This window comes from Corythoichthys intestinalis, chromosome 11, assembly GCF_030265065.1.
Source record: "Corythoichthys intestinalis isolate RoL2023-P3 chromosome 11, ASM3026506v1, whole genome shotgun sequence".
Lineage (NCBI taxonomy): Eukaryota > Metazoa > Chordata > Actinopteri > Syngnathiformes > Syngnathidae > Corythoichthys > Corythoichthys intestinalis.
Genome location: NC_080405.1, coordinates 52,087,473 through 52,113,623, shown reverse-complemented (window position 1 = coordinate 52,113,623; position 26,151 = coordinate 52,087,473). Strand labels below are relative to the sequence as shown.

The following is a 26,151-nucleotide window of genomic DNA, read 5'->3' as shown; positions in this document are numbered from 1 at the left end:
TGATTCATTTGGGTTAATAGATAACACTTTATTTGACAGCAGCATCATAAGACTGCCGTAAGACCGTCATAAGTATGACATGGCATTATCATGGGCATCAATGAATGCTTATGACAGTTGTCATTAAGTGTCATCCGGCAAATTATGTCTCTAACTCATTTATGTTCAGCTGGGATTTTTTAAAATCATTCATTAATGCTCATGGCAGTTTCATTTCATAATTATGATGGTCTTATGACAGATTTATGGCACGACTGTCAAATAAAGTGTTGCCAAATACCATAACTAGCAATTAATAAAACAACTGGAACAGTATCTGAAGAAATAATTGGCACAGAACTTGAATTTTGATTGTTATTTACATCTGTAGCGCTGCAAGGCATGCTAGGAGGCATGTTGGATGACAACAGTGTTGACAGCGGGTGGATGTCTGTGGTTTACTGTCTCCCCTAAGGGAGCAGTGATGGCCAAATGAAGCATTTTGAAGCAATGAAGCTTGGCGTTTTAGCATTTTGCAATTAGTTCAAAGCTTAATGGTGGTTCATTTGGTCTTATGACAGTTTTATGATGCCGCTGTCAAATAAAGTGTTACCAAATACCATAACTAGCAATTAATAAAACAACTGGAACAGTATCTGAAGAAATAATTGGCACAGAACTTGAATTTTGATTGTTATTTACATCTGTAGCGCTGCAAGGCATGCTAGGAGGCATGTTGGATGACAACAGTGTTGACAGCGGGTGGATGTCTGTGGTTTACTGTCTCCCCTAAGGGAGCAGTGATGGCCAAATGAAGCATTTTGAAGCAATGAAGCTTGGCGTTTTAGCATTTTGCAATTAGTTCAAAGCTTAATGGTGGTTCATTTGGTCTTATGACAGTTTTATGATGCCGCTGTCAAATAAAGTGTTAACAAATACCATAACTAGCAATTAATAAAACAACTGGAACAGTAACTGAAGAAAAAATTAGCACAGAACATGAATTTTGATTGTTATTTACATCTCTAGCGCTGCAATGCATGCTAGGAGGAACGTTGGATGACGACAGGTGGCAGCAGAGGTTGACTGTCTCCGCCAATGGAGCAGCGATGGCCAAATGAAGCTTCTTGAAGCAATGACGCTTTTCAGCCAATTGGTTCAAAGCTTCATGGTGGTTCATTTTGTCTTATGACAGTCTTATGATGCTGTTGTCAAATATAGTGTTGCCAGTTAATATCTTTTGGTGGAAATCTCCCATAATACAGTGAGGATAGCTGCGGTTTATAATCCAATGCGGCTTATCAATGAACAAATGCCGTTTTCGTGTCAAATTTGGTGGGTCGCGCCTTATAGTTGGGTGCGCCTTATTGTCCGAAAATTAAGGTAAGTTGTTATGACAATGACCGAGGTCAAGAATCACATTTTAATTCTCAAATTCAGTATTAAAAAAAAAAATCAAAAGTATACACCACTGTATCAACATGTTTATTGAACATACAGATATCACATTTTTTTTTACATTTCTGGTATTGTTTTGTACAAAAATAATTTCAATATGAAACTAGAAATACAAAAAACAGCCTACAAATGACTACATTCATATTTGCACAGGACAGGGTAAAATCCTGTTAATAAATATATTCCTTTTTCTTCTGTTATATTCATCCTAAAGCTAATTTAATTGCCTGCAACATTGAATCGGTGTCTGTTGGTAAAGATACAACACTACACCTCTTCATTGATCTCAGACAGGACAAATTTTTACACTGAGGAAAATGTTCAGTTCACGACTCAGACCTTTTGCCGTTGTATCTCCTCCGACGTTTCTTCCTCCCTCGCCGCTCCCTCCGGTCTTTTTTCCCTCTGCCGTCCTTCCGCTTCTTCTCCTGCCTTGTTTCTCGGCCTAGTCATAAGCAGTTGTCTGGTATGCACTTCCGCTCTTCTTCCAACAGGGGGCAGGGTGCGCCGTTGTTGGCGTGTTGCATGAGGACGTAACGTGTGCGGTGCTGCATGCCCGTGTCTCCGCACTTGCCCTTGCACAGACCCCAGGGGGACCATGCCGAGACCTCGCAGTCCAGCGGTGTTTCTGTGTTTAATATGGTAAACTTTAGTACATGGGTGGTATCAGTTCAACACTAGTATTTTGTATAGTTCTTTAAAGGGATCCTCGATCTTAAAGACATGTAGGCTCTAATAAACCACAATTGTTGTCTTGTACTAAAATATGTTGTTAGAAACACATAAAATGTTAAATCAATGGCAATATTTTATAATATTTAGTACATATTTTGACCGATAGTTGGCGCCATGTTTTGCGGGCTCGGAGTGATGACGTAAATGGGACGTTTCCAATTGTGTACAACAATTGTGTATTGCTGCCTAAATTCGCTAAGTAAAATGCCACGATGTGCTGCTTTTGGATGTAATTTCCAGTCAAATAGAAACAAGGTGAGTGATGTGAGTCTCTACAGATTTCCTATTGACAAGAAGAGGACAAAGGTTTCGGAAAAATGGCTGTAGACTGACAAAACTTGCCAAAGAGCCAAGGCTTTGTTCTCGCCATTTTTCTCCTACCGCGTTCGAGGTTTTTAGTCGACGACAACTTGTGAAAAAGCTCACCGGAGCGGCTGGATATAAGCGGAGACTAAAATCAAATGCTCTTCTAACTATTTTCCCTCACAAGAAGCCTCAACATGCTCGGACAGCTAGTGAAATGCGCGCAATTAAGCGCCAAAGACAAACTGCTGGCCGCTCTCTTAAGCAGGCAAGCCGCTCCTTTCGTTACAACGGTAGGTGAACCTTCTGGCGTACTGCTAGTCAGAGAGGAAGCTAATAATTCACCTCTACTGTCAGTTCATCTGGCAGTAAGTGTGTCTGTTCATTATTCATCTAATATGAGTGATGCTGCCACCCAAACTGATCCAGACATGTCCGATGCAGCGATACAGTGGCCAGCTGATGCGTGCTGAGCACTTAATATGGACCACCCTTACGTAGCTAAACGTGAGTTGGATGTACAAGACATGGAGGACATGTGCATTTATAGTTTATTATCTTCAGTGAGGGTTTATAAACTGTATGTAAAGCACACAGCAGCTCTGGATGCTAACAACGTACATAAATATATTGGAGTAAGTTTGATCACGCAATAGCTCATGTTGAAGAGCTGCTAACAAAAAACGGAGTTCTCAACAGCATACACTCTCTCGCTCCGATGTCATTGAGACGCACTTGCCGCAAGTACATCACCAGTTTTGCCCAACTCTTGTCTTATCAAGTATTTCCTGCTCTGAATTTTGCCTTTGCTGCTTGTCTTTGAACAACTGACAGTGCTGTCCCACTCTGGTTCAAATTGGAAGGGCAGAACATGTTGGGGTAGCTAACGAGTGACACGCTGGAAGTTCGGCAGCGGGCCCAGTGACGTCAACAAGAATAGCGACCTATCACTTAAAATAATTTGACAAATTTTTATTAAAACCAAGCTGTTTTAATATCAAATTATTATAACTCATACTAACATTTATCTTTTAAGAATTACTTGTCTTTGAGTTCAAGGAACCCTTTAAACGGCGTGGTATCAGTAGAGTATCATTATAGGCCGGTACCGACCGCACAGCCATATACCAAAATTGGTGTCGAATGCAAAAAAAAAAAAAAAAAAAAGATACGAATATGAACAACCTGACATGATTCATAATCATAACCACAAACCCCAAAGCGCTATTCGTAACAAAGTGTGGTTGTCTCGACTTCCATTGCTGGCATGTCAAAATGACCACCCCTGCTTTGAATACCCAGATGGGGTAAATGAAAGATCTCTTCCCTTACATTAACGATCAAATTGAGAACAAGAGACACTTCTGACAACCTAGTGAGAGAGATTGAGTGCAAATTTGTATTGGCTTAAAAGTAGAATAGCAGAAAGGCGAGACATGGAGGCAACGCTGAAGGATGGATGACCTGCTGGAAGATTGCGTCAAGGCTAATTCCCGCTTCATATTGCAGGTCCATTAAGGACACGGGGAAAGATGTTAGTGGGCCAATGAATGAAACACAGCCAGGCAAACCTGGCCTAAATTAGTTGACATCTGGGAATATACTACAACAGAATAAGTTCAATGAGTTTAGTGGAGAATTGGTTGTGAATGGCTACTTTTACATAGACTTTATTCAGATTAAAGGCCTGATCAGATTAAAAATGTCTCATTTGGAATAGTCCAACCCAATCAATCCAATGCCGATTTTATTTTGAATGAAAGAGGAGATTTATGTCAATTTATAATCCGATGGGCGCACATGAAGACACTTATTACAAAATTTTGGAAGAAGCCATCTTGACTGAGCATGTCTGTAATGTCAGCATTCGCGTTTCTGTTATTGCCTGAATCCAGTAGAAGCCCAGCAAGCGAAAAACGGGGCGGGTGCTTGACGGAACTGGTCTGGATTGCTGAGGATATTAAAGCAAAACCTGGTAGCTTTTCAGTTTTGGTCGATTTTCGCGACGCCGGTGGACAAAAGTGGTAGTGTTTTGCCTTTAGGAAGACCGTTTCCCATGAGGACCACCGCTTCCCCGAACAGTGTTGTAAAATCATCAATGAATCAAAAATCAATCTCCCGATCGCCTGCAGATGGATTTAACAACATTTCTGTTTCCAGCGGCTGTGTGAAGGACGAAGAGTAATAAGGTAATGAATCTGGTTGTTTTAAGTCAGTATTACGTATAAAAAGTATGGTCTCAAGTCTGGGTTAGGGTTTGAAATTTGGATTCTTGGCCTGATTGTTTGCATCAAAGTAGGTGTGAGTGTGTGCGTGAATGGTTGTGTGTCTCCTTGTGCCCTGCGATTGGCTGGCAACCAATTCAGGGTGTCCCCTGCCTACTGCCCGAAGTTAGCTGGGATAGGCTCCAGCACCTCCGCGACCCTCGTGAGGAATAAGCGGCATGGAAAATGAATGAATGAGTAGGGTTGAGAGAGCATCAATTCAATTCAGGCACAAGATTTTTTAGTTTATACAACGATTTAAAGTCTGATTTAGCCTGGTTTCGGGTTTCAAACCTGAGTTGGTATTTCAAAGTAGTACCAGGATTCCAAATTAGGTTCTCAAACTTGAAATAGGGATCTGAAGCATACTATTTTAGTATAGCTTAGTATTTTCGAAACACGAAATTAGAAGGAATCCCAAAAATAACACGAATATCCTGAGGTAGGGTTTTGAGATATGGTTAGAATACAAAATTAAGGTTTTTCAGTTTTGATCGATTTTAGCGACGCCGGTGGACAAACGCGGTAGTGTTTTGCCTTAAGGAAGACTGCGTTTCCCATGAGGACCAGCGCACAACCAGACAGTGTCGTAAAATCATCCATCAATCAAAAATCAATCTCCCGGTCGCCTGCATATGGATTAAACAGCATTTCTGTTTGCAGCGGCTGTGTGAAGGATGAATAGTAATAAGGTACTGAATCCAGTTGTGGCTAAACAATAGCATATGACTGTTAGCAACCGTGTGGTTTAGTGTGGCTAAGCCCCCCCCACCCGACCTCGTCAGTGCTGACGAGTTTGGTTGGGGGATGGGGGTGTCACACCTGCGAGTGAAAGCTGGGCCAATGTTTATTCTGTAAATCCAGGTAGCCTCTCTTTTTTTTTCCCCTCCTCAGACAAAACTTTTTATGGCTTTTGTTGCTCTGCCATCTTTGCAGCATTCGCGCAAAAGCATTCGCATTGACTTTCGACTTTATAATGAATGGGGAAAGGGGGAAGTGACGTATGCAGTAAAGCAGCACAGTGGTCTCCAAACTATTCCACATAGGGCCGCAGTGGGCGCAGGATTTCATTCCAACAAAACAAGACGACACCTTTGCACCAATCTGGTGTCTTACAAGTGTAATCAGTTGATTGCAGTCAGGTGCTGCTTGTTTTAGCAGAAACTTCATTGGTTAAACGGTCGATGCTCGAGCGGTTGGAACAAAAACCAGGACACACAGCGGCCCTTGAGGACCGCTTTGGAGACCCCTGAGTTAGCAAATTTGTATTTTTTTTTGTGTGTGTGGAAGGGCTCCTGCCAGCCTCCTCAATAGGCATGTCGCGATAACAAATTTTAGTGTGCGATAATTTATTTCATAAATTATTGCGATATTGTTGCCCCCCCCAATTTAAAAAAAAAAAATTACAATAACACTGTGAGAATACAGTATATATTAATAGATCATGTACACCCATTTAAACGCAATAAATGTTTACTCTTAAATTCAAAAATACTTTTTTGGAAATCACAACTAAAAACAATAGACCATGCCTCTTTTAAGTAAAAGACAACAATATTAATACTGCACAGAAACACAGAAGAAATAAAATGTGTTTTTTAAGGGAAAAAAAAAATTCCACTTAATAATTTAAACATCTAGCCAAATGAAAATGTTTCCCCTCATAGCTTCCGCTATGGCGTTCCATGCGTAATACAGTGGTACCTCTACATACATACAAAGTTAATTCGTTCCAGGAGTTTGTAAGTCGAAATGGTCGTATGTCGAGCAGGATTTTCCCATAAGAATACATTATAATTCCAATAATTCGTTCCAGAGCCCAAAAACCCACACTACATCCTTAATAAATACTGCTGTTACTATTGCAAATAGCAATTACAAAGAGCAAAACAAATAAAATAATGAGTGAATAATGAATAAAAATCACAATAACAATAATATAATAATAGCAATAATAACAATAATACAGTACAGTACCTGTAATAATGTAACGAATTGGCTTCTAATGTGGCGGACTTTTTTTGCTGTACCTGAACGCACCGCGGGGCTGACGGTGAGCAGGAGAGCGCTATTTTACTTTCTGTTTCGATCCTGGCGTCAACAGCAGTGGACACTCGGCAAGTTGATGGAATATATTATTTGAAACCTGACGAAGCTGGTGATTTCTTAGGCGATGTTACCACAATAAGAGCTGTCACCTGAACTAATAAAGACTGGCGAACGGAGTGGGACCGCCGGCCGAGATCGGCATTCTACGACCCATTTCATGGATGCACACACCATGCTTATATTTTGCTATCATTCACATCTTCATTTCAATGGTAAGCGTCACCTTTTCTTTTTTTTTCTCCACCTGCACTAAACCTAAACTGGACTAAACTAAAAACAGAACTAAAATGCATTTTGTGTAGTTGGTAACAAGAAAGCAGAACTTTTAACAGCACGTCAGCCGCACGCAGGTGCACGCGAGGCGATAAATCGCAGCGGAAAAATTATCGCCTTCATTTTTATGTATCGTGCGATAAATGGAATTATTGCATATTGCGACAGGCTTACTCCTCAATGTTAATTACTGCCGGTGAAAGCGATACAGACCCCCTTAAGATATAAAAGAGGTGTCATTGAACTAGTTGACAGTCGACATATTACCACAAATATTATGAGAATATTTTATAAAGGTTGAAAAGTTACCTAGTGTTGCTTTAAATCATCTTAAAATTGCTGAAAGATGTGATGGTAGAAAATCAGGAAAAGTACGCAAAATAACGGTAACGTTTATAGTAGAAATGTATGTTTTGTTGACACTGAAGTCGCTATGGATTCCTCCTCTACTACTATTTCCTGTATATTTGGTCGATCTGCATATGTCAAAATAATGTGTTCTGACCGAAAGTGTAATGCCTGAACATGCAAATCCTAATCGGACTAATATTTTTAGCGCCCATGAAAACAGTGCATCCGATTAGAATTTTAATCGGAACTCTGATGGGATTAAAGAAATGTTGTTCATGTCAACGCAACTAGTGGCATCTTATAAAATCTTATAAATACAGGAATAAGTAAAAGATAAAACTGTAGATGGGACTTTGGGGGCTGTTTACAAGAACTGAAAATTGATAAATGTTTACATAACCGCTGTGTGTGACAGCAGGTTTTAAGTTTTTGTCGTAAATGTTGTCTGTAAAAACAGATTAGTTTTAGATAGGCTACCAAGCAATCCAGCCTTAGTCCCAATATCAACAATTTATGGCCTCGTGTACACATGATAGTAACACCAGATTGTTGGGTGAGTCTGTGTAAATTTTAAAAGCCCTACTTAAACTTAAATTGTTGTTGTGAAAACAGTGGAAAACATCCCTGATTGTTAGACCATGACTGTTTGTTGACTTGTCGTTAAGAGTAACAAATCTTTTATATAATCTTAATTAGTGCAGTTTTGCTTTGATAGCACCTTTTCCTCGTTAGCTCGTAGCCGTCCCATCAAAAATCGGCGAGACGACCACGTATTTCTCTTAACTTGTAAAAAGATACAGTATGTAGTCTTCATCTTTCTGATCCTGCTCACTCCTAATTTATGCAACAGGGAGTCATAAACTTTAACTGTCTGTGAATCAATGCAGACTGAATGGAGTTTCACCTCATTAATTTGAGTCCAGTGGAACAAAAGCATCTGCCTCCCATTTTGGGTGAATGACCCAAATTATCGCAGTTGTTTTCTATGAATCAAGACTCTTCCGCAAGATGCCAGATGTGTTTTTTTCTCATTCATTCTGGTCCTCTTTTGAGTTTTTGTGCAGATGTTAATGGTTTCTAAATGATTCAAAGCAGGTCACAATGCCTTTAGCATTGGTTTATAGGAGTGTGACAATAAATCAATATGGTGATTTGTCATAATACTTTGTATCTGGAAAGGTTATCAATATGCACCCGCAAAAATTGATACGGCATATTGTTTTAAAAAGATGCTACAAAAATTTTCAGCTAGACCAAAATTTGTCAAATAAATTAGAAGTTTAACGTCGTCAATGGCACTCAAACTTAAACATTTAAAGCCAGTCCTCCCAGTTTAAATGAATAGCTTGTTTTTCTCTTTTACAGATGTATCATAGAATATCATAGATTGGTTTCTTGACCCGTTCATTGATAATTGTTGTATCGCCATATTGTTAGGATTTTATTGAGAGTTAACCAGAACATTCGAAGTAGAGATGGCCACGATCTAATAATGTGATTAGGACCGATTTTTAAATGTATTTACTTAGTTTGATTTTTAAATTTTAAGGGCTACAAAGCAATAAAATATTCCCAACATCGAAACAGTGGAAATATAGTCGGAAGTTGACCTTTCTGTTAGTTGTCGTGGGATGCTAATGCTAATATAGGAAAATGGAGTAGTGATAATCTGCAGTAGGGAAATATTTTACAATTGGATGTATTTTTTTTTCCTTAAGACATTGCCAAACTATCAGATCAGGACTTGGTGTCAGCGGATCCTAAAAGTCAATCGACTTCGATTCCATTTTATTTCGAAATAGCTTGCTTTATTTTCGAATATCGTAGATCATTTTGTAAGCCATTCATCGTCATATTGTGAGATAATCCTTATCGTGAGCCTTGTATTGCAAATGGTATGGTATTGGAAGGTACCAAGAGGTTCCCACCACTATTGCTTTAACTTTTGGGCTTCGTATTTTGAAGTGGTGATGAATAGGGCTGCAGCTATCATTTACATTAGTAGTTGATTAATCTATCAACTAGTTAGTTCGAATAATCGAGTAATCAGATGAGGAACATTCAGTGCGTTGCAAAATATATTTTAGGAGATGAAGAATTGCACATTCATTCAAAAATAAAATACCTGAGCTTAGCCTCAATTTGTATAAAAAAATAAATTAATGAGGCTCTAAGTACAACTAAAGAACAATTGAATAACTTGCATAGCAAAAGTTTGCTAGCTAAAATGCTGTAAAATGCTAACTTTTTTTTTTTTTTTACAATGCTCTTAACAAATCGTTCTAACTCCTATTCCCACAAAAATGGCTAAATATAACTCTAAAATAAATAATGAATTCATTAAAAATATTAGCTCAAACAAAAATTTACAACCTTATGTTGGTCTTAACAGGGAGCAACTGGATTCAGTCATGTTACATGAGATATGTCATATTCACTGTTGCCACTTGAGGGTAGTGTTTTCACCCAAATTAATACAACTAAATGCAAATGCTTTCAGAACAAACCATCATAATGGCACTCTAATTAAAGGAATACTTAAAGCAGCAAATATTGATTCAAGCTTTTTTCTAATCGAGTTAATGGATTAATCGTTGCAGCACTAGTGTTTAATCAGTTTTTGTCTTGTCACTGACAAGTAATCATAGGAAACGTGGTTCTTAAAAAATAGTAACTTAAGTAGAGTTGATAAAAGAATTTTAAGTTCTTATTGGATAATATCCACATTGCCAAAATCCATGTGGCAGTGCCTTATTGGCACTTTTTACTTGCACTTGATTAAAAATAAATCAGATGAAGTTGTTCTTATTTTTCACAATGTTTATTTGGAAAACCTTGAAGTTGTTACATTTATCATTATTAAAGCATCAAGTGGGGCATCACAATACAATTAGCCATAATATGTTAAGTCCACGACCGCATTTATCGGTATCGGTTTGGTATGGGATTTTTGGAATTGGACAATATCGAGATATCAGTTAAAAAGTCATTATCGGACAACTCTATTAGTAACTTAAATGCATTAAAACTGAAATCAAAACGACATATTACATGCTTGTTTGTGCACCACCTGTTTAATGGATGTTGCTTAAATCCCACATGAACTCAGACTGTACAAATGTGTTTTACAGTTTCATATCCGTGTTTAGACTGTGAAATGACATAAAATGGTCATCTACAACTACGTGTGTCTAGTTACTGTTCTGACTTACTTATGAGGTTGTCCTCAATCTCATTCCCCGTCGGCAGGAGGTTGGACTGGGTGGGCTCCACCAGAAGGCTAATGATCTGATTTGTCTTCTTTATCTTGGTTAGCGTTACCTTGGCGATGGGTGGGAGGTGCTTTAAGCGGGGGTAGTAGAAGGAGTTGGCAGGATGGCTGGGGAATGATGAAGTTATCTACAAACGACAAGGAATTGCTTTGCATGAATGAAGATGTTTCAGACCTTAAATTTGCAAATTTACTAAAGCTGTAGCTTTATTGGAGTTCGCCTTTCAAGTCTTTTTTTTTGTGGGTCATCACATGATAGACATGGCACCTAAATTTTGTGATTCCAAGGCAAACTGGCTTCAGGAACTGATTTTTCAAAAGCATTCCGCTAGCCTTTAGTCTGAGAAACCCTCAAATGATTTCAATAGAATAGAATTGAATGCCATTTATTGTCACTGTACACCCTCAAAAGTTGAAAAGGGCATTTGCACTAATGTCATCATGTCCATCATCTGTTGATCTGGTCTTTCATCACTGAATGACCTACCTGAGTGATTTTATCTTGTGGCATGGTCTCGAAGTTGGGAGATGAGAACGTGAAGCCGCTGTCGGTCCCGGCGTCATAAGGAAAGAGCTCCAGGGACACGTTGTCTTTCCATTGGTCGCCTTCACACAGATCTACGCTGTCCACTCCCACGAACCAGTCGGGACTCGGAACGAGGCGCACGATAAACGACAGCTGGAAAATTGATAAACATTGGCGAGAGATCAGCTGATTAATAACGTCGTATGCTATTCAGCCAATCCATTTTCCATTGTCCACACCACGTCCATTCTAACTTCAAACCAAACTGGACAGGTCCCCAAACTTTACGACCACCCCAGAACAACCCTCAAGTTCCTTTTGAGCTTACATAATGCGTCAAGGCATACTGTAAATCTGCCTGACGGATTCACCAGCTGGAAAGGTCGAGGCTGCTGTTTTAACGTCCCGCTTTGTCATTTGTTCGCTTATTTCTCGGTGGAAAGTAGTAAAGCTGTCCTCGCGACAGTGTTCTTAATGTACAGCAGCATTGAGGCAATTCTGTATGTCCTCCACTTATTTGCTTCTCAGGTTTTTATTAAATGAAAAAGCCTTCAGGGACAGACGAAAAATTGAAGTTTTGTCCAGGCCGCTATTGTCAAGCATACGCGAACACCTTACTGGGTCTGATCAAAGCCCTGAGCTAGTACTATTTATTAGTGTTGCACCGATGCTAGTAACAGTATTGGTAGCAATATGGCACTAAAATGATATCACTGGTATCGGGGAGTACTAGGAATGGCGTACCGCAAGCAACACGTCACTTCCGCTCATTAATATTCATGACATTAGCTACTGTTGCTAAGTAGGGACAAGCCACCGTTTGTCCCTAATAGGAAATGAATGGAAATCGTGTACGAAGGAGATGTTTACAGAGCAAAACCTACCAATTCTCTCCGAAAATGATGTGCCTGGTGCCAAATTGACTGGCAAAGATATGGAAGAACATAAAAATGTTCAGTTAAAGAGATGGCTTGAGTGTCGAAGGCTGAAAAAGACGAAAAAAAACGAGCCGACCTCAGCATAGCTTTAGCTTTTTTATCGACGCGACTGACAATGACATTCTCCTGTTTCAACAAGCTATCCTTTACCATCAGCCCTGTCTTTCATATATATATCCTCTGGTTGTCCTACGTCTCTTACCGTTCTTTGGGGTAATTTAATTAGCTTTGTGTAGCGATCGCAAATGCTACTCAGTGACAGCCAACTAACACTTTTGATTTTTTCATTGATAACACATCTTAATCCTATAATTTATTTACACTTCCCCCTTACTAAAGTTGTTTTTTTTTTTATTTATATATATAACAGAAACGGTAACAGTGGCAGTCAGATACCATTGTAATTCTTTTCAGGTCTTTCATTGTCAGACAGAGGCAGTACGGCACAACGTTACGCAAAAAAAAATAAGTTAAAAATATAAAAATGGCTTACCTCTTTGTCCTCTGAAAGACCATGCCAACCCAACATAATGTTTACTGCATATGAAACGTCAATGGATTCGCCGAGCTGCTGTTAACGTACGCGCAAGTTGATTCGGTCTTCAAATTTTTTCCTCCCGAGTTTTTGGTTTCCGGAAACGTACGAAGAAAACATCCTTCATGTGTCGTAATGTCTAGAGTCGTTTCTACAAGTTCCAAAAAAGCATTGCGTGATCGGCATGTTCGTTTTTGAAAGATTACCGGAGAAAAGTAGCACTAATTACGTTGGGTCTATGCGAGGGCGGGTCTATAATGTCCCACTTCGGCTTTACTTCCGCTTTACGATGCGACGTCACAGTCTAAAAATAGCCTGCGTGCGGTACGCCATTAGCTGTGCCATATGTACTCTTCAAGTTCCCCTGTCCAACTGCCGGTCACCCTACCCAAGATGGCTACCAGTTATGCACGCCGCCTTAAAGGGTACCACGGATAGAAAGACATGTAATTCTTAAAAGATAAATGTTAGTATGAGTTATACTAATTTGATATTAAAACCCCTCTTAATGTTTTCGTTTTAATAAAATTTTAAAAATTATTTTTACTTGTAGGTCGCCATTGTTGCTGACGTCGCAGGGCGGTGACATCACATGGGTACGCTTCCGGACTTCCACAGTGTCACTTTTTAAATACATAAACATGTCGTCGGTTCTGCCCTTCCAATTTGAACCCGAGCAGAATTTTTATGAAAATGACAGCCTTGTCGACACAAAACGAGCAGCTAAAGCAAAATGAACAGGAAAGACGGGATGAGACGAGTAGCGTACATGTAAGCGACATCTGAGAACATTGGCAGAATGGTCATTGACCTGGACAGTGCTTTTAAGTGACAAAAATAATGTAAGACGTCATTTGTCGCCATTAGACGGCTCAATAGAGGCAAACTGCATCAACATTTTCATGTGGTGTAATGCAAAAAAATAATCAAACTGTATACCGTAATGATATGTAAAGGAAATGACAGCTCTGGATGCAAACTATCTCCGTAATAATATTGGAATAATTTGGTACACCCAATAGTTTACAGTGAAGATTTGCAAATCTTTTTTTGAGATCTCTCCTACTCCGTCACTAGAGCAGGAGAGTGCTGTCACTAGCAAACTTGACACATGTACGCTACTCGTCTCATCCCGTTCCTGTTAATTTTGCTTTTGCTGCTTGTTTTGTGAAATATTGACAGGGCTGTCCTTCTCATTAATATTCTGCTCGGGTTCAATTTGGAAGGGCAGAACTGACAACATGTTTATGTAGTTAAAGAGTGACACTGTGGAAGTCTGGCAGCGTACCCATGTGACGTCACCGCCCTGCGACGTCAACAACAATGGCGAGCTGCTCGTTAATTTTTGGTTTAAAATTTGTAAAATAGCATCTATCTTTTAAGAATTACATGTCTTTCTATACGTGTTACTCTTTAAAAAAGGAGCACATGTTGTCCCCTTCCAAAGACGATGATAAGACGTCTAATCATCTTTCTGCTAAGAATTTAAACTGATTTATCACTAGAGTATATCACTATCAATTTGACATGGGAGGCCAGCCCTCCCACCTATAAAGGATTGGACGTCTCGCACTGTCAGTGTAAGCAACTGAATAAATCGCAGATGCATTGGCATTGATACAATTATATTTTAAAAATGGGTTGAAAATAAACTAGTTATGGCTTAATTTTAATGCCAGTGCAATAGTGCTCAAACGATTAATCGATTAACTCGAGTAATTCGGTTAGAAAAAGGCTTCGAATCAAATTTTGCTTCTTCGAGGATTCGTTTAGATTGGCTTTGTAATGTTTTTTTTTTTAATTTTTTATTTTTTTGTTTTATTGAAAGTGTTGGCTTTTCGTTTGATTGATTTGGGGAATATACTGCCCTCTAGTGGAAACAGTGAATATGACATAACTAATCTAACATAGCTGAATCCAGCTGCTCCCTGTTAAAATCAACATCAGGGAAGATTTTGTTTGGGCTAATATGTTTGTTTATGCATTTGTTATGTAGTTTAGAAGTATATTCAGCAGTTTTTTGTGGGAATATGTTTTTGAACAATTTGTGAAGAGCATTGGAAAGAAAAAAAAAGTTAGTATTTTATAGCATTTAAGCTAGCGGACTTTTGCTATGCAAGTTAGCCAATAGTTTTTTTGTTGTACTTAAAGCCGCATTTAGTTTTTTTTTTTTAAAATACCGTTTGAGACTAAGCTCAGGTATTTTAACTTATTTTGAAATAAATGTATTGCTATTGTGAAATGAAAGTGCAATACTACATTGTTTGAAGAAACACAGACATTTTGTATTCGCATTCAAAGCTCTTGGCAAGTCGAAATAAATGGTATTGCAAGCATAAACACTTTTTCCTTTGTTCTACGTCTCCTAAAATGTATTCGGCAACACATTATATGTTTGTAAACCGATTGCTGGATTATTCAAACTGACCAATCGATAGATTAATCCATTACCCAAATAATCGATAGCTGCAATAGCCCTACAATGCGTTGACTTTTATGGGAACTTTGCCCCTACTAAAATGGCCGCCCTGAGGCCATGTTGGTAGGGGCGATTAGTTTTTTTTCCATGCTTCTGGCGTGAACTGAAATGAGTTTATCACTAGTGGACGTCCAATCCATTTGAAGTGTGAAGGTAGCAGCGAATGAAAGTGTTCGTTAATTGGCTTACAGAACTCCCGCTTCAAATTGATTGGACATCTAATGCACTCATTGGCAGCCAATGAGTTAAAGCAGGGGTCCCCAAACTTTTTCCCATGAGGGCCACATAACTTTTCCTTTCTATGATGAGGGGCCGGGGTCAGTTTGTAACGGAAAAAGTGTGACGATTGCAGGAGTGCCTAAATGTAAAAAAATATTGTTTTTCAGAAAGCCACAATCAAATAACCCATTCTGGATTCTTCACGGAACAAAAGTAAATGAAATAATAATAATAATAATAACATAGTAGTAACATGATAATAACTAGGGCTGTCAAAATTATCGCGTTAACGGGCGTTAATTTTTTTTTTAAATTAATCACGTTAAAATATTTGACGCAATTAACGCAGATGCCCCGCTCAGACAGATTTAAATGACAGTACAGTGAAACGCTCACTTTTTGTGTTTTATGGAGTTTTGCCGCCCTCTGCTGGCGCTTGGGTGCGACTGATTTTATAGGCTTCAGCACCCATGAGCATTGTGTAAGTAATTTTTGACATCAACAATGGCGGGCTACTAGTTTATTTTTTGATTGAAAATTTTACAAATTTTATTAAAACGAAAACATTAAGAGGGGTTTTAATATAAAATTTCTATAACTTGTACTAACATTTATCTTTTAAGAACTACAAGTCTTTCTATCCATGGATCGCTTTAACGGAATGTTAATAATGTTAATGCCATCTTGTTGATTTATTGTTATAATAAACAAACACAGTCCTTATGTACCGTATGTTGAATGTATATATCCATCTTGTGTCTTATCTTTCCATTCCAACAATAATTAACAGAAAAATATGGCATATTTTATAGATGGTTTGAATTGCGATTAATTACGATTAATTTTTAAGCTGAAATTAACTCGATTAAAAATTTTAATCGTTTGACAGCCCTAATAATAACACAACATAACATAATAATAACACTATCAATTAAATAGATAATAACCAAATAACCCTCTCGGGGTTCTTCACAGAAAAAAGCCAGCAAATAAATAACACTATTGAAAAAAAAAAAAGAATGCTCTCTGGTATTGCTCAGGGGGCCAGACCAAATGTGGGCCGTAGTTTGGGGACCCCTGAGTTAAAGAATATATTTTATTCTTCCTCTGGCCAATATACACCCTCCCACCAATGAGTTTACCAATAGTACACTTTTAGTCCATTTGAACGATTCATTCATTCGCTGACAGACCTTCCATGTAATTATTATTTTTTTTAAACAAGTTATCGGTACAATATTGGCTTGACACAGCCAGGTATCGGTATCGCGAGGCAAAAATGGTATCAGTGCAACACTAGTATTAATCAAACCAGGTGTATAGGTGACTCACATAGGAGTGTCTGGCAAAGACCTCAACCACAGTGTTGCTCTGGCCTGTGCCTCCTACGACCGCAGGAGCAGAGAAGATGCCATAAACGCTCTGAATCTGTTCCCCGGCCTGCTCCACTTCCTTCATGAGCGTCCAAGCTTCGCCTTTCTCCGTGAACTCCCTCACTCCATTGCTGGCAAAGCCATTACGCTGCCACATGTGGTAATCGGAACTGTGGGTCACACCTAAGGGCAGAGAGAGGGATCACCACTGTGTTAACAGTATTAATTACATACTGTAGTAGTTGACGTTAGTCACTTAAATCAAAATGACATTCCTTACTGATGTTAGCCAGTAATTTCTAGGGTATTTGGTCAGGAGTTCAGATGGTTTTCTCATATCAGGTGGATACGAGATCCTATCTGATGGTTATTACATCACAGATGGTGCTTCGCTTTTTTCACCTGTGTGTTTTTTATTGCCTTGTTCTTTTTTGTAGCTTGTCCTAAGATGTTTTTAAGTATTTACCCAGCAATACTTGATAGCAATACAGTGATCCCTCGCTAGTTTCGCTTCAAACTTTGCGCCCTCAGTCCATAGCGGATTTTTTTTCAATTGGATAAATAAATGCAGTATTTTATAGAGCTGTCCCGATCCGATCACATAGTTGCTCATTCTCGTGCCTGCTTCTTTTATTGGTCAGGCAGTGCACTGGAGTTGCTGATTAAAGTTAACGATGACCAGTGTTGTTAATCTTACTTTAAATTAATTACAGTTACAAATTACTTCTCCCAAAAGGTAATTGCGTTAGTAACTCAGTTACCTGAATATAAGAGTAATTAGTTACTTGGCAAAGTAACTGGTGATAATTTTCATGGGTTTTTTTTTCTCAAAAAAATAAAATAAAAAAAAACAGGTCACACAATGTGAAGTTTAAAGGGTTTTTTGGGACAATTGGCCCTAGCTCAATTCTTTACCCTAAACTTAACTAGACAGAGGGGTATTGCGGAAATTGCGATAACTAGTATGTGTGGAAGTCATTTAATGTTGTGAATCAACCGTTAAAGTTGTTAAAATTGCTCCAATTATTGCATTAGTTCCCTTCTGTCTGCTTTTGACATGTGTAAGTTTTAAAACTATTTCATCATTTAAAGATAAATTTAAGTCAAGATTTTGCCGATTTAGGAGCATTTTAGAAAAAAAGTTACTGAGGTTCGCGAAGAAGGTTCTCTACAACAGAGCCTTCCTGTGAAGTCTACTGTTTTAAGATGGCGGCTATTTACTAACGCATGTAGTTCTTTATTATACATGTTCTAATACAGCCGTGTCTGTCATTTGCATCTAGTTCTGTATAAATGTGATATCTACCGAAGCATCATGTGGGCATAGTTTGTAGGCTATCGGCTACAGTCAGGTATTATTGGAGCCACCTAGCATAGTAGCATCGCGTTTGCAACGGCGTCACCTTCCCTTGCCTCCTCCCTGTTCTGTTCTCTGGTCTCCGTGAGTCCGTCTTTCTCAGACTTTTCTCGTGTCAGTTGACCAACATAGTAACGCATACCTTTCCCGCCTCAGTAACGGTAATGGCGTTGCCAAGATGAGAAAAGTAATTAATTAGATTACTCACTACTGAAGAAAAAAACGCCGTTAGTAACGCCGTTATATTCTAACGCCGTTATTAACAACACTGACGATGACTGACAGATGTTAAGGTTGATCTTGCTTTGAAGCCAAAACTTCAAAGCGCCGCATGCGTCAATCATCGTTTAATTTGTTAAACAGTTGCTGTGGCAACTCATTGTGTGTAAGTGAGCAACTTGAGTGAATTTGAGTGGACTCACTCAATGAAGCATTAAATAAAGAGAAGCATTTTTCTACTTTATTGTTGTTCAAAAATAATTCTGTGGGACAGGAAATGTTTAAAACTTACATATAAAACTTACAAACTTACTTACATTTGAAGTGCTTAAAAAAGTGCTTAAAAACCTTTTATTGAAATATATACATTAGGGGTGTCAAACGATTAAAATTTTTAATCGAGTTAATTACAGCTTAAAAATTAATCGTAATTAATCGCAATTAATCGCAATTCAAACCATCTATAAAATATGCCATATTTTTCTGTAAATTATTGTTGGAATGGAAAGATAAGACACAAGATGGATATATACATTCAACATACGGTACATAAGGACTGTATTTGTTTATTATAACAATAAATCAAAAAGATGGCATTAACATTATTAACATTCTGTTAAAGCGATCCATGGATAGAAAGACTTGTAGTTCTTAAAAGATAAATTTTAGTACAAGTTATAGAAATTTATATTAAAACCCCTCTTCATGTTTTCTTTTTAATAAAATTTGTAAAATTTTCAAACAAAAAATAAACTAGTAGCCCGCCATTGTTGATGTCAATAATTTACTTACACAATGCTCATGGGTGCTGAAGCCTATAAAATCAGTCGCACCCAAGCGCCAGCAGAGGGCGTCAAAACTCCGAAAAACACAACAAGTACAGCTTTCACTGTGCTGTCATTTTAATCTGTTTGAGCAGGGCATTTGTGCGTTAATTGCCTCAAATATTTTAACAGGATTAATTAAAAAAATTAATTACCACTCGTTAACGCAATAATTTTGACAGCCCTAATCATACATAAAAGTTTTTTTCTTGTATGTATCTCTTTCCAATGATAAATCTGAATAAATACATTGAACAATTTTTTTTTCGGGGGGGGCACTACTTCTTGGTTTTTCATGTATCGTGTGTTGTGGTCCTCAGTAACTGCAAAAACAAGGCATCACTGTACTCCTCATTTACTGCTCAGTAAACTTTACCAACTATTTCATGAGTATGTTACGACGGTATTTTACTTAATTGCTGCCTTCAATGAGGTGCTATCAGGCCATAGACATTGAGTGATTGGTGTTATACTTGTATAGTGCTTTTCCACCTTTCAAGGCGCTCAAAGCGCTTTACACTCCATTGCCATCCACCTACTGGTGACGTAGCACCAGGAGCAATGTGGGGTTCAGTATCTTGCTCGAGGATACTTAGGCGAGTTCATTAGGGCAGAGAATTGAACGGGACGCAATGGGTTAGGGGATAACTACTCTACCACTGAGCCACGCCATCCCCAAAAAAGATCGATTTCTTACATAGTGGCAAGCAATGGATTTGATTTCTGTATTTCTTTTAGAGGGAGGAGGAAATTGATTTTGATTTTTGATCGATCATCAAACTATTTCCCTACCACAGGCAATTTAATATCACCTAGGGATGTCCTGTTCACATATTTTTTTGCATGTCAGTCTGAGTCGCCTTATTTTGAGTCCCGATCTGATACCTCTCTAAAGGCCGAGTTATACTTCCGCGTCAGACCTACGCCGTCAAGGAAGACCCTGCGCCGTAGCCTGACGCGCGCCTCTCGAATTTTCTAACCTTCGCGTCGCATAGACGCGTATGACTTGGCAGAAACGGACTGTGATTGGTCCGCTCAGACTGTTGTTTCCGATTTAGCGCGAAATCACCGCCATTGTAGAATAGAATCAAACATTATTTTCTACACGCAAAAATGGACCAAGCCAACGGGAGTATCATCGAAGAACAAGTCTCGTCAAGACATTATTGTGATTGCCAAATGGCAAGGTCGGCGATTGAGGGAAAAAAAAAAAAAAAATGGAAGAACCACCGAGACGTGTGTGTTCGGAACTTCGGAATCGAGTGGCCACACGAAGCGGTGACCCAGTCAGCCAAAAACTGCCAACTTTTTAATCACTTTATGTCGTATTTTTGGTTGGTGCACTTCATCATTAATTGTGTACATATGTTTGCTGTGAGTCTGTGACTTATTTACGTGTCACACTTCAAGTATATGAAGAATAAAGCACAGGTTTTGGTGTCAAAAGAGTTGTTTTGATCTTTAATTTTCAATAACAGACAGTTCACACACGATACATCATCACTGATAGAGAGTGCCTCGGTGCTTTTTATGATAACGTTAAAATAAAGGCTCCCAACGCAGTTTGGGAAGTTTCATAGACGCCAAAAATCTGCTATGGCTTCCCACTGGCTGGTTATAGGACACTGCAAACAAATCGTGCTGGAGGGCTTTGCAGACTGAACGCAGTGCTCGACGCCAGTTTGAAGCTAGCCACCACAGCTAGCTCTCTCCACCCGAGTCTAAAACTCTATGTGCGGCATCAAAAGTCGGCCAGACCGCCTCGAAATCATCTTCTGCGTTGCCTGCCCCTCAACATTTGTATGTTCAATATTTATTCAGTGTTGATGACCAGAATATTTACTTTCAAGAGTTCCATCTTGCATTGTTTATTTTTTCTCCGACTAGCGGAAGTCAACAAGCATTCCCTAATACTGTACAAACATAACGCCACACCCCTCTAGTGGCTTGGCGGTGAATTACAGAGCAACGCGTTCCCTCACCGCAGAACTATCGAATGTCGAATGACGCCGAAGTCGCTGTGCCGTCACCGCAACGCGGGAGTATAACTCAGGCGTAATGTATTAAGGAGGAGGGGGGGGGGCATATCCAAATGTCTTTTTTTCCTGATACCGCTGGATTATTTTGTTGCTTGTTGCCCTTAACTCATTCACTGCCAGATCTCGACATCCAATCCCAATTTGACTTTTTGGTTGGTATTTTCGGAGACGTAACAACTACATTTTGTATTACTGAGCCAAAGTGGCTTCAGGTTTTAACGTTTCACTTGAATAGGACAAGTATAACGCGGTAGGACACAGGACATCTAAATTTTTTACGATAAAGTAGTTACACGTGTACTCACCGACAAGGTTAGACCATTGCGCAGGAGGGCGGTAGACCGGATACTGTTTGGGAAATGCCGCCCGTGTCCACTTGCCGGAAAAGGTCAGGCTGTACTGGGCTGGTTCCGAGGCGGTGCACATGGGGATGTCTGTTGGCACGGGCATCGGCTGGACGCCGTGGCCCATGGTCAGAATCGTGACCACCACGAGGGGGAGGAAGGCTTTGCTTTCGGAGGAGATGCATGTCAAGGTGTCCATGACTTAAGGAAAACAAAAGGGAAACTACTTTTGAGGCAATATATCGTTCAGGTTCATTGTAATACTTCATTCATCTTAAACGATTGATATATGTATGTATTCCGCATCAATATTTACAACTTAGTTACTGGCTCGCAGAATATTTCCTAATATATTTGCTTAGCAGCTATTGGCATTTTGAATACTTAATCACATGTATTTTGCTGTGTGTAGATATTGATATGATGATATAGCAAGATATGTTTTGCATGCTAATAGGTTATTGATATGCTCCGGCCAAGAATCAATGTATCATTTGAAAAAGATGCCACCGCTTTAGAAAGGACCAACAGGTTGGTAGCAAGGGACCAAGATTTTCCGCTAGAATAGTGGCCATGTTAAGTAAATGGTACTTTAACATGAGCATTCAAAGTTTTAATGAATGAAGAGCTTGTAATATGTCGTAGATTGATTTCCTGACCCATCAATAATTGTTGTATCGTCATATTGCCTGATAATTGCAAATCTTGTTGTATCGTGAGGTACCCAGAGATTCCCACCAATAGTATTTAGAGCAGTTGCTTCATACTTACTGGTTCTGTCGAGGGTTCCTGATGAATGAAAGCTTGAGGAAGAGAGAGGAGGGAGAAATGTGGATGTGGCTGCCGGCAAAAGTGACTGCGAAGCTCCAAAGTGCAATTTCACCTTTTTATGTCTTTTCAGGAGCTTCATCCCCTCCTTCCTGACACCCTCTAACCCATTACCCCTCCTCTTCCAAAACCCCCTGGCTCCAATTCCCTCCTACACGTGCTCAGTAGCTTCTGCTTGTCAACTGATCTGATGCCAGGACCACAAAAGACAGCCAAGTCAACTACTGCGCTACGCCGTTATGCGTAAAACGGCTTGTAAATGTGTATGCTCACAGCACAGTAAGGCAAATTTGACACAACATGCTGAAAATATGGAAAGGTAATGTAACTTAATATGGCTTTAGGTCTTATATTGATCTCATCAAGTATTTTATGAGGCTGAACAATGAAATGTTGGTTAGTGGTTAGCACATGCACCTCAAAGTTTAGTGGCCATGTGTGGAACTTTCAAGAAATCAACAGTGACAGCAACACTTGTAGACAGATTATGAAGCAAAAATCGAAAGAATATATTCTTTATCCTCTGCGTTAGGGGTAGGAACATCTGGTTACCTCCCGTTACCTTTTGCGATACAAGGCTCACAATAAGTTATCTCTCAATAGGGCTATACGATAATAACAGATACCTGGCTCACAAAATCACTTGATTTTCAGGATCTGCTGATACCCAGACCGCGTCAGATACAGTACCTCGGCAATGTCTTAAAGGGAACCTCGGACTTAAAGACCTGTAGGCTCGCATAAGCCACAATTGTTCTCTTTTACTAAGATATGTTATTAGAAACACATAAAATATTGCCATTTAAAAATCTATGATATTTAGTACATGTTTAGACCTACAGAGGGCGCCATGTCTTATGCGTGCAATGGACACTCAGGATGATGACGTAGTTTGTGACTGACACTAGACGAACACTACCGGTGTTCTGCAATTCCTTGTATGCGGCAAGACGTCCAACGCATGCGCATATCGGTTAAAAGTGGCGAGTACTTTCTATTTGTGTTTTTATTGAGTCTTTTATAACCTTTTCATTGCCTCAAAATACTTGGCGCATGTGTTTTCCTCTCATACTTTTAAGCATTGTGTTTTTTTGTGGTAGCTTTAAAGCAGATTGTTGATCTCTTGACCACATTAGTTACATAGCATATTTAAACCACACTTTTTGATATTACTACGTTTAAGTATTTTCTTAAGGCATCTTCAGTATGTTCTGTTTGTATGCATCTAAACAAAACAAGCTGAAAGCGCACAGTGGTACTTTGAGTGTCAAATTCGCCTCTTGTAGGATATTTAGTTGGTGTAGCACATTTTGGCTGAACACCAGTGTTGTCATACTCTCGTCTCATCCCGTCTTTTCTGTTCATTTTACTTTTTCTGTTCGTTTTGTAAAATATCGACAGTGCTGTGCTCTGGTTCAAATTGAAAGGGTTGAACAGGTGACATGTTTATGTCGCGAGAGTCGTACTCTGGAAGCCCGGCAGCGTAACCCAGTGAAGTCACCGCAATGGCGACCTACTAGTTAGACTAATTTTACAAATTGTATAAAAAGGAAAACATCAAGAGGGCTTTTAATATCAATTTATTTTAACTCATAATAAAGTTTGTCTTATAAGAACTACAGTGCCATCCATAATTATTGGCACCTCTGAAAAAGATGTGTTTTTTAGCTTCTAATATATATATTTTTTTATTCAAATAATATTGGACCTTAATGGAAAAAATAGAAAAATCCAACCTTCAATACAAGTGCATTCATTCAATGGGGAAAAAAATCCCACATAAAGAAAAAATTATTTGACATCAAATAATGTGTGTCACAATTATTAGCACCCCTGGTGTTAATACTTTGTACAACCCCCTTTTGCCAACAAAACAAGTTCTGGGGACTGAGATGGCCATGGGAGGAGCTTGATTTTGTGTCTGGTGAACCATTTGTGTAGATTTGGCCATATGTTTAGGGTAGTTGTCTTGCTGAAAGACCCAGTGACGACCCATCTTCAGCTTTCGGGCAGAGGGCAACAGATTTTGATTTAAAATGTCCTGGTATATCAAAGCATTCATGATGCCATGCACCCTAACAAGGTTCCCAGGGCCTTTGGAAGCGAAACAGCCCCACAGCATCACTGACCCTACCCCATACTTCACAGTGGGTATGAGGTGCTTTTCAGCATGCGCGTCTTTCGTAGCACGCCAGACCCACTTAGAGTGTTTGTTGCCAAAAAGCTCAATCTTGGTCTCATCTGACCAAAGCACATGGTCCCAGTTGAAGCCTGGGACCGTGTGTATTTTTGTGTGAGACCAAGATTGAGCTTTTTGGCTCCTGAATAGAATAGAATAGAATAGCCCTTTATTGTCATTATACAGTTGCACAACAAGATTATGGAGAATCTCCCTTTCCAGTGCAGGATGAGGTAAGTTAAAATCTCAAAAGTTATTCACAAAGTATAAAAATATAAATAAGTACAATAAGTAATATACCGTAATTTCCCGAATATAACGCGCAATTTTTTTCCCAAAATCAACTTGTAAAATCATGGTGCGCATTATAAACGGGTACATGGATGGAGACAGAAATATATATATATATATATATATATATATATATATATATATAACCGATTTTTTTTTTTTTTTATTGACACGGCCACGTTGTGTTGAAGAAACGTATGCGGCGATCCGTTGCCGACCATTACGTGACGTCACCATTTTGTTTCGGTAATACTTCACTCTGATCGGCCGAATGAGTTCGTCTGTGTTAAATTCTGCTTTTTTTCACTCTTCATGAAGCACAGAATTTAGTTTCTTGAACTCATTTGAGTCAACGTTTATTGCAGCTCCGCAACTGGGACCATAACAAACTTAACAACAGACTTCCTGTGTGTGTCCGTCAACTATATCTGTCCCTCGAGAAACTCAAACCCAAATAACAATAGGTCCTATTGTTACTGTCGTGTCGACAGCGATGATCGCTCTCGGATTTCTGACTTACGTTGTCACTTTCATTTTACCGTATCAATCCATGGAAGAAACATTTATTCATCATGATGAAACGAGCAAGTAATACAACAGCCTTTAAAAGAAAAGTCACATCTGTTTTGTTTTCTCCAGGATTCTGGTAAGTTGGAGAAGTTGTCAAATCATATTATTACCGTAAATATTGTTAGTTTATGATAATGTTTTGAACTACCAGTATGCTATGTTTGTGCTGTGTTTCACCATTCAGTAAAATGGCATTTCTGTATCTGTACACGAGCTCTGTTTTTCTTGTATTCTTCTATTTATTGGTGCTAAAATTAGGGTGCACGTTATAAACGGGTACAATAATTTTCCTTAGATTTTACAAGTAAATTTGGGGTGCGCATGATACACGGGTGCGCCTTATATTCGGGAAATTACGGTAGTCCTCTGTTATGTAAGTGAAATAGCAGTTTGACAGTGAAGACATCAAATATTGCACATTAATATTGCACGTAACCTTTCAATCTGGATACTTTGGACAATCAGATTAAAGACATACAGCTCATTGGCCTGTAAAAATATGTGTTTTAGCCGCACTGGACTATAAGGTGCAGGGTTCAAATAGAGTAATAAAGTCAGAAAGTTACGGTAAAACCAACTGTATATGGAGGGGCCAAAACAAAGTGAAAACTACCTATAATGGTGTTGTGTATTTTTTTTTTGCTAGATCGAGATGGGGTTCCTTGAAGACGATAATGGAAAGTCCCA

General features: G+C 39.0%; 1 protein-coding gene and 1 long non-coding RNA gene across 2 annotated transcripts in view; one reads left to right on the top strand and one right to left on the bottom strand.

The window, feature by feature from the left end:
* Positions 1-22,734, top strand: part of LOC130924368 (uncharacterized) — a 33,207-nt gene extending 10,473 nt beyond the window's left edge. Inside the window, exon 6 of the long non-coding RNA XR_009064863.1 lies at positions 22,498-22,734. This is a non-coding gene — a long non-coding RNA (uncharacterized LOC130924368). The remainder of the gene's footprint in view (positions 1-22,497) is intronic.
* spon2b (spondin 2b, extracellular matrix protein) lies at positions 1,526-22,441 on the bottom strand. Its single transcript, XM_057850891.1, has 6 exons — positions 22,368-22,441; positions 21,558-21,797; positions 16,773-16,996; positions 11,231-11,422; positions 10,685-10,871; positions 1,526-2,065 (listed from the first exon to the last, which is right to left on the bottom strand). The coding sequence occupies exons 2-6, from the start codon at positions 21,793-21,795 to the stop codon at positions 1,887-1,889; spliced, it is 1,020 nt and encodes a 339-aa protein (XP_057706874.1). The 5' UTR covers positions 21,796-21,797; positions 22,368-22,441; the 3' UTR covers positions 1,526-1,886.
* Positions 22,735-26,151: the final 3,417 nt, after the last annotated feature.

Coding starts and splice junctions, on each gene's coding strand:
- spon2b (XM_057850891.1), bottom strand. CDS start 21,795: ATGGACACCTTGACATGCATCTCCTCCGAAAGCAAAGCCTTCCTCCCC. Junction 16,997..21,557: donor GCAATGGTCTAACCTTGTCG/GTGAGTACACGT, acceptor CTCTGCCCTTAG/GTGTGACCCACAGTTCCGAT. Junction 2,066..10,684: donor GATTGAGGACAACCTCATAA/GTAAGTCAGAAC, acceptor TATTAAACACAG/AAACACCGCTGGACTGCGAG.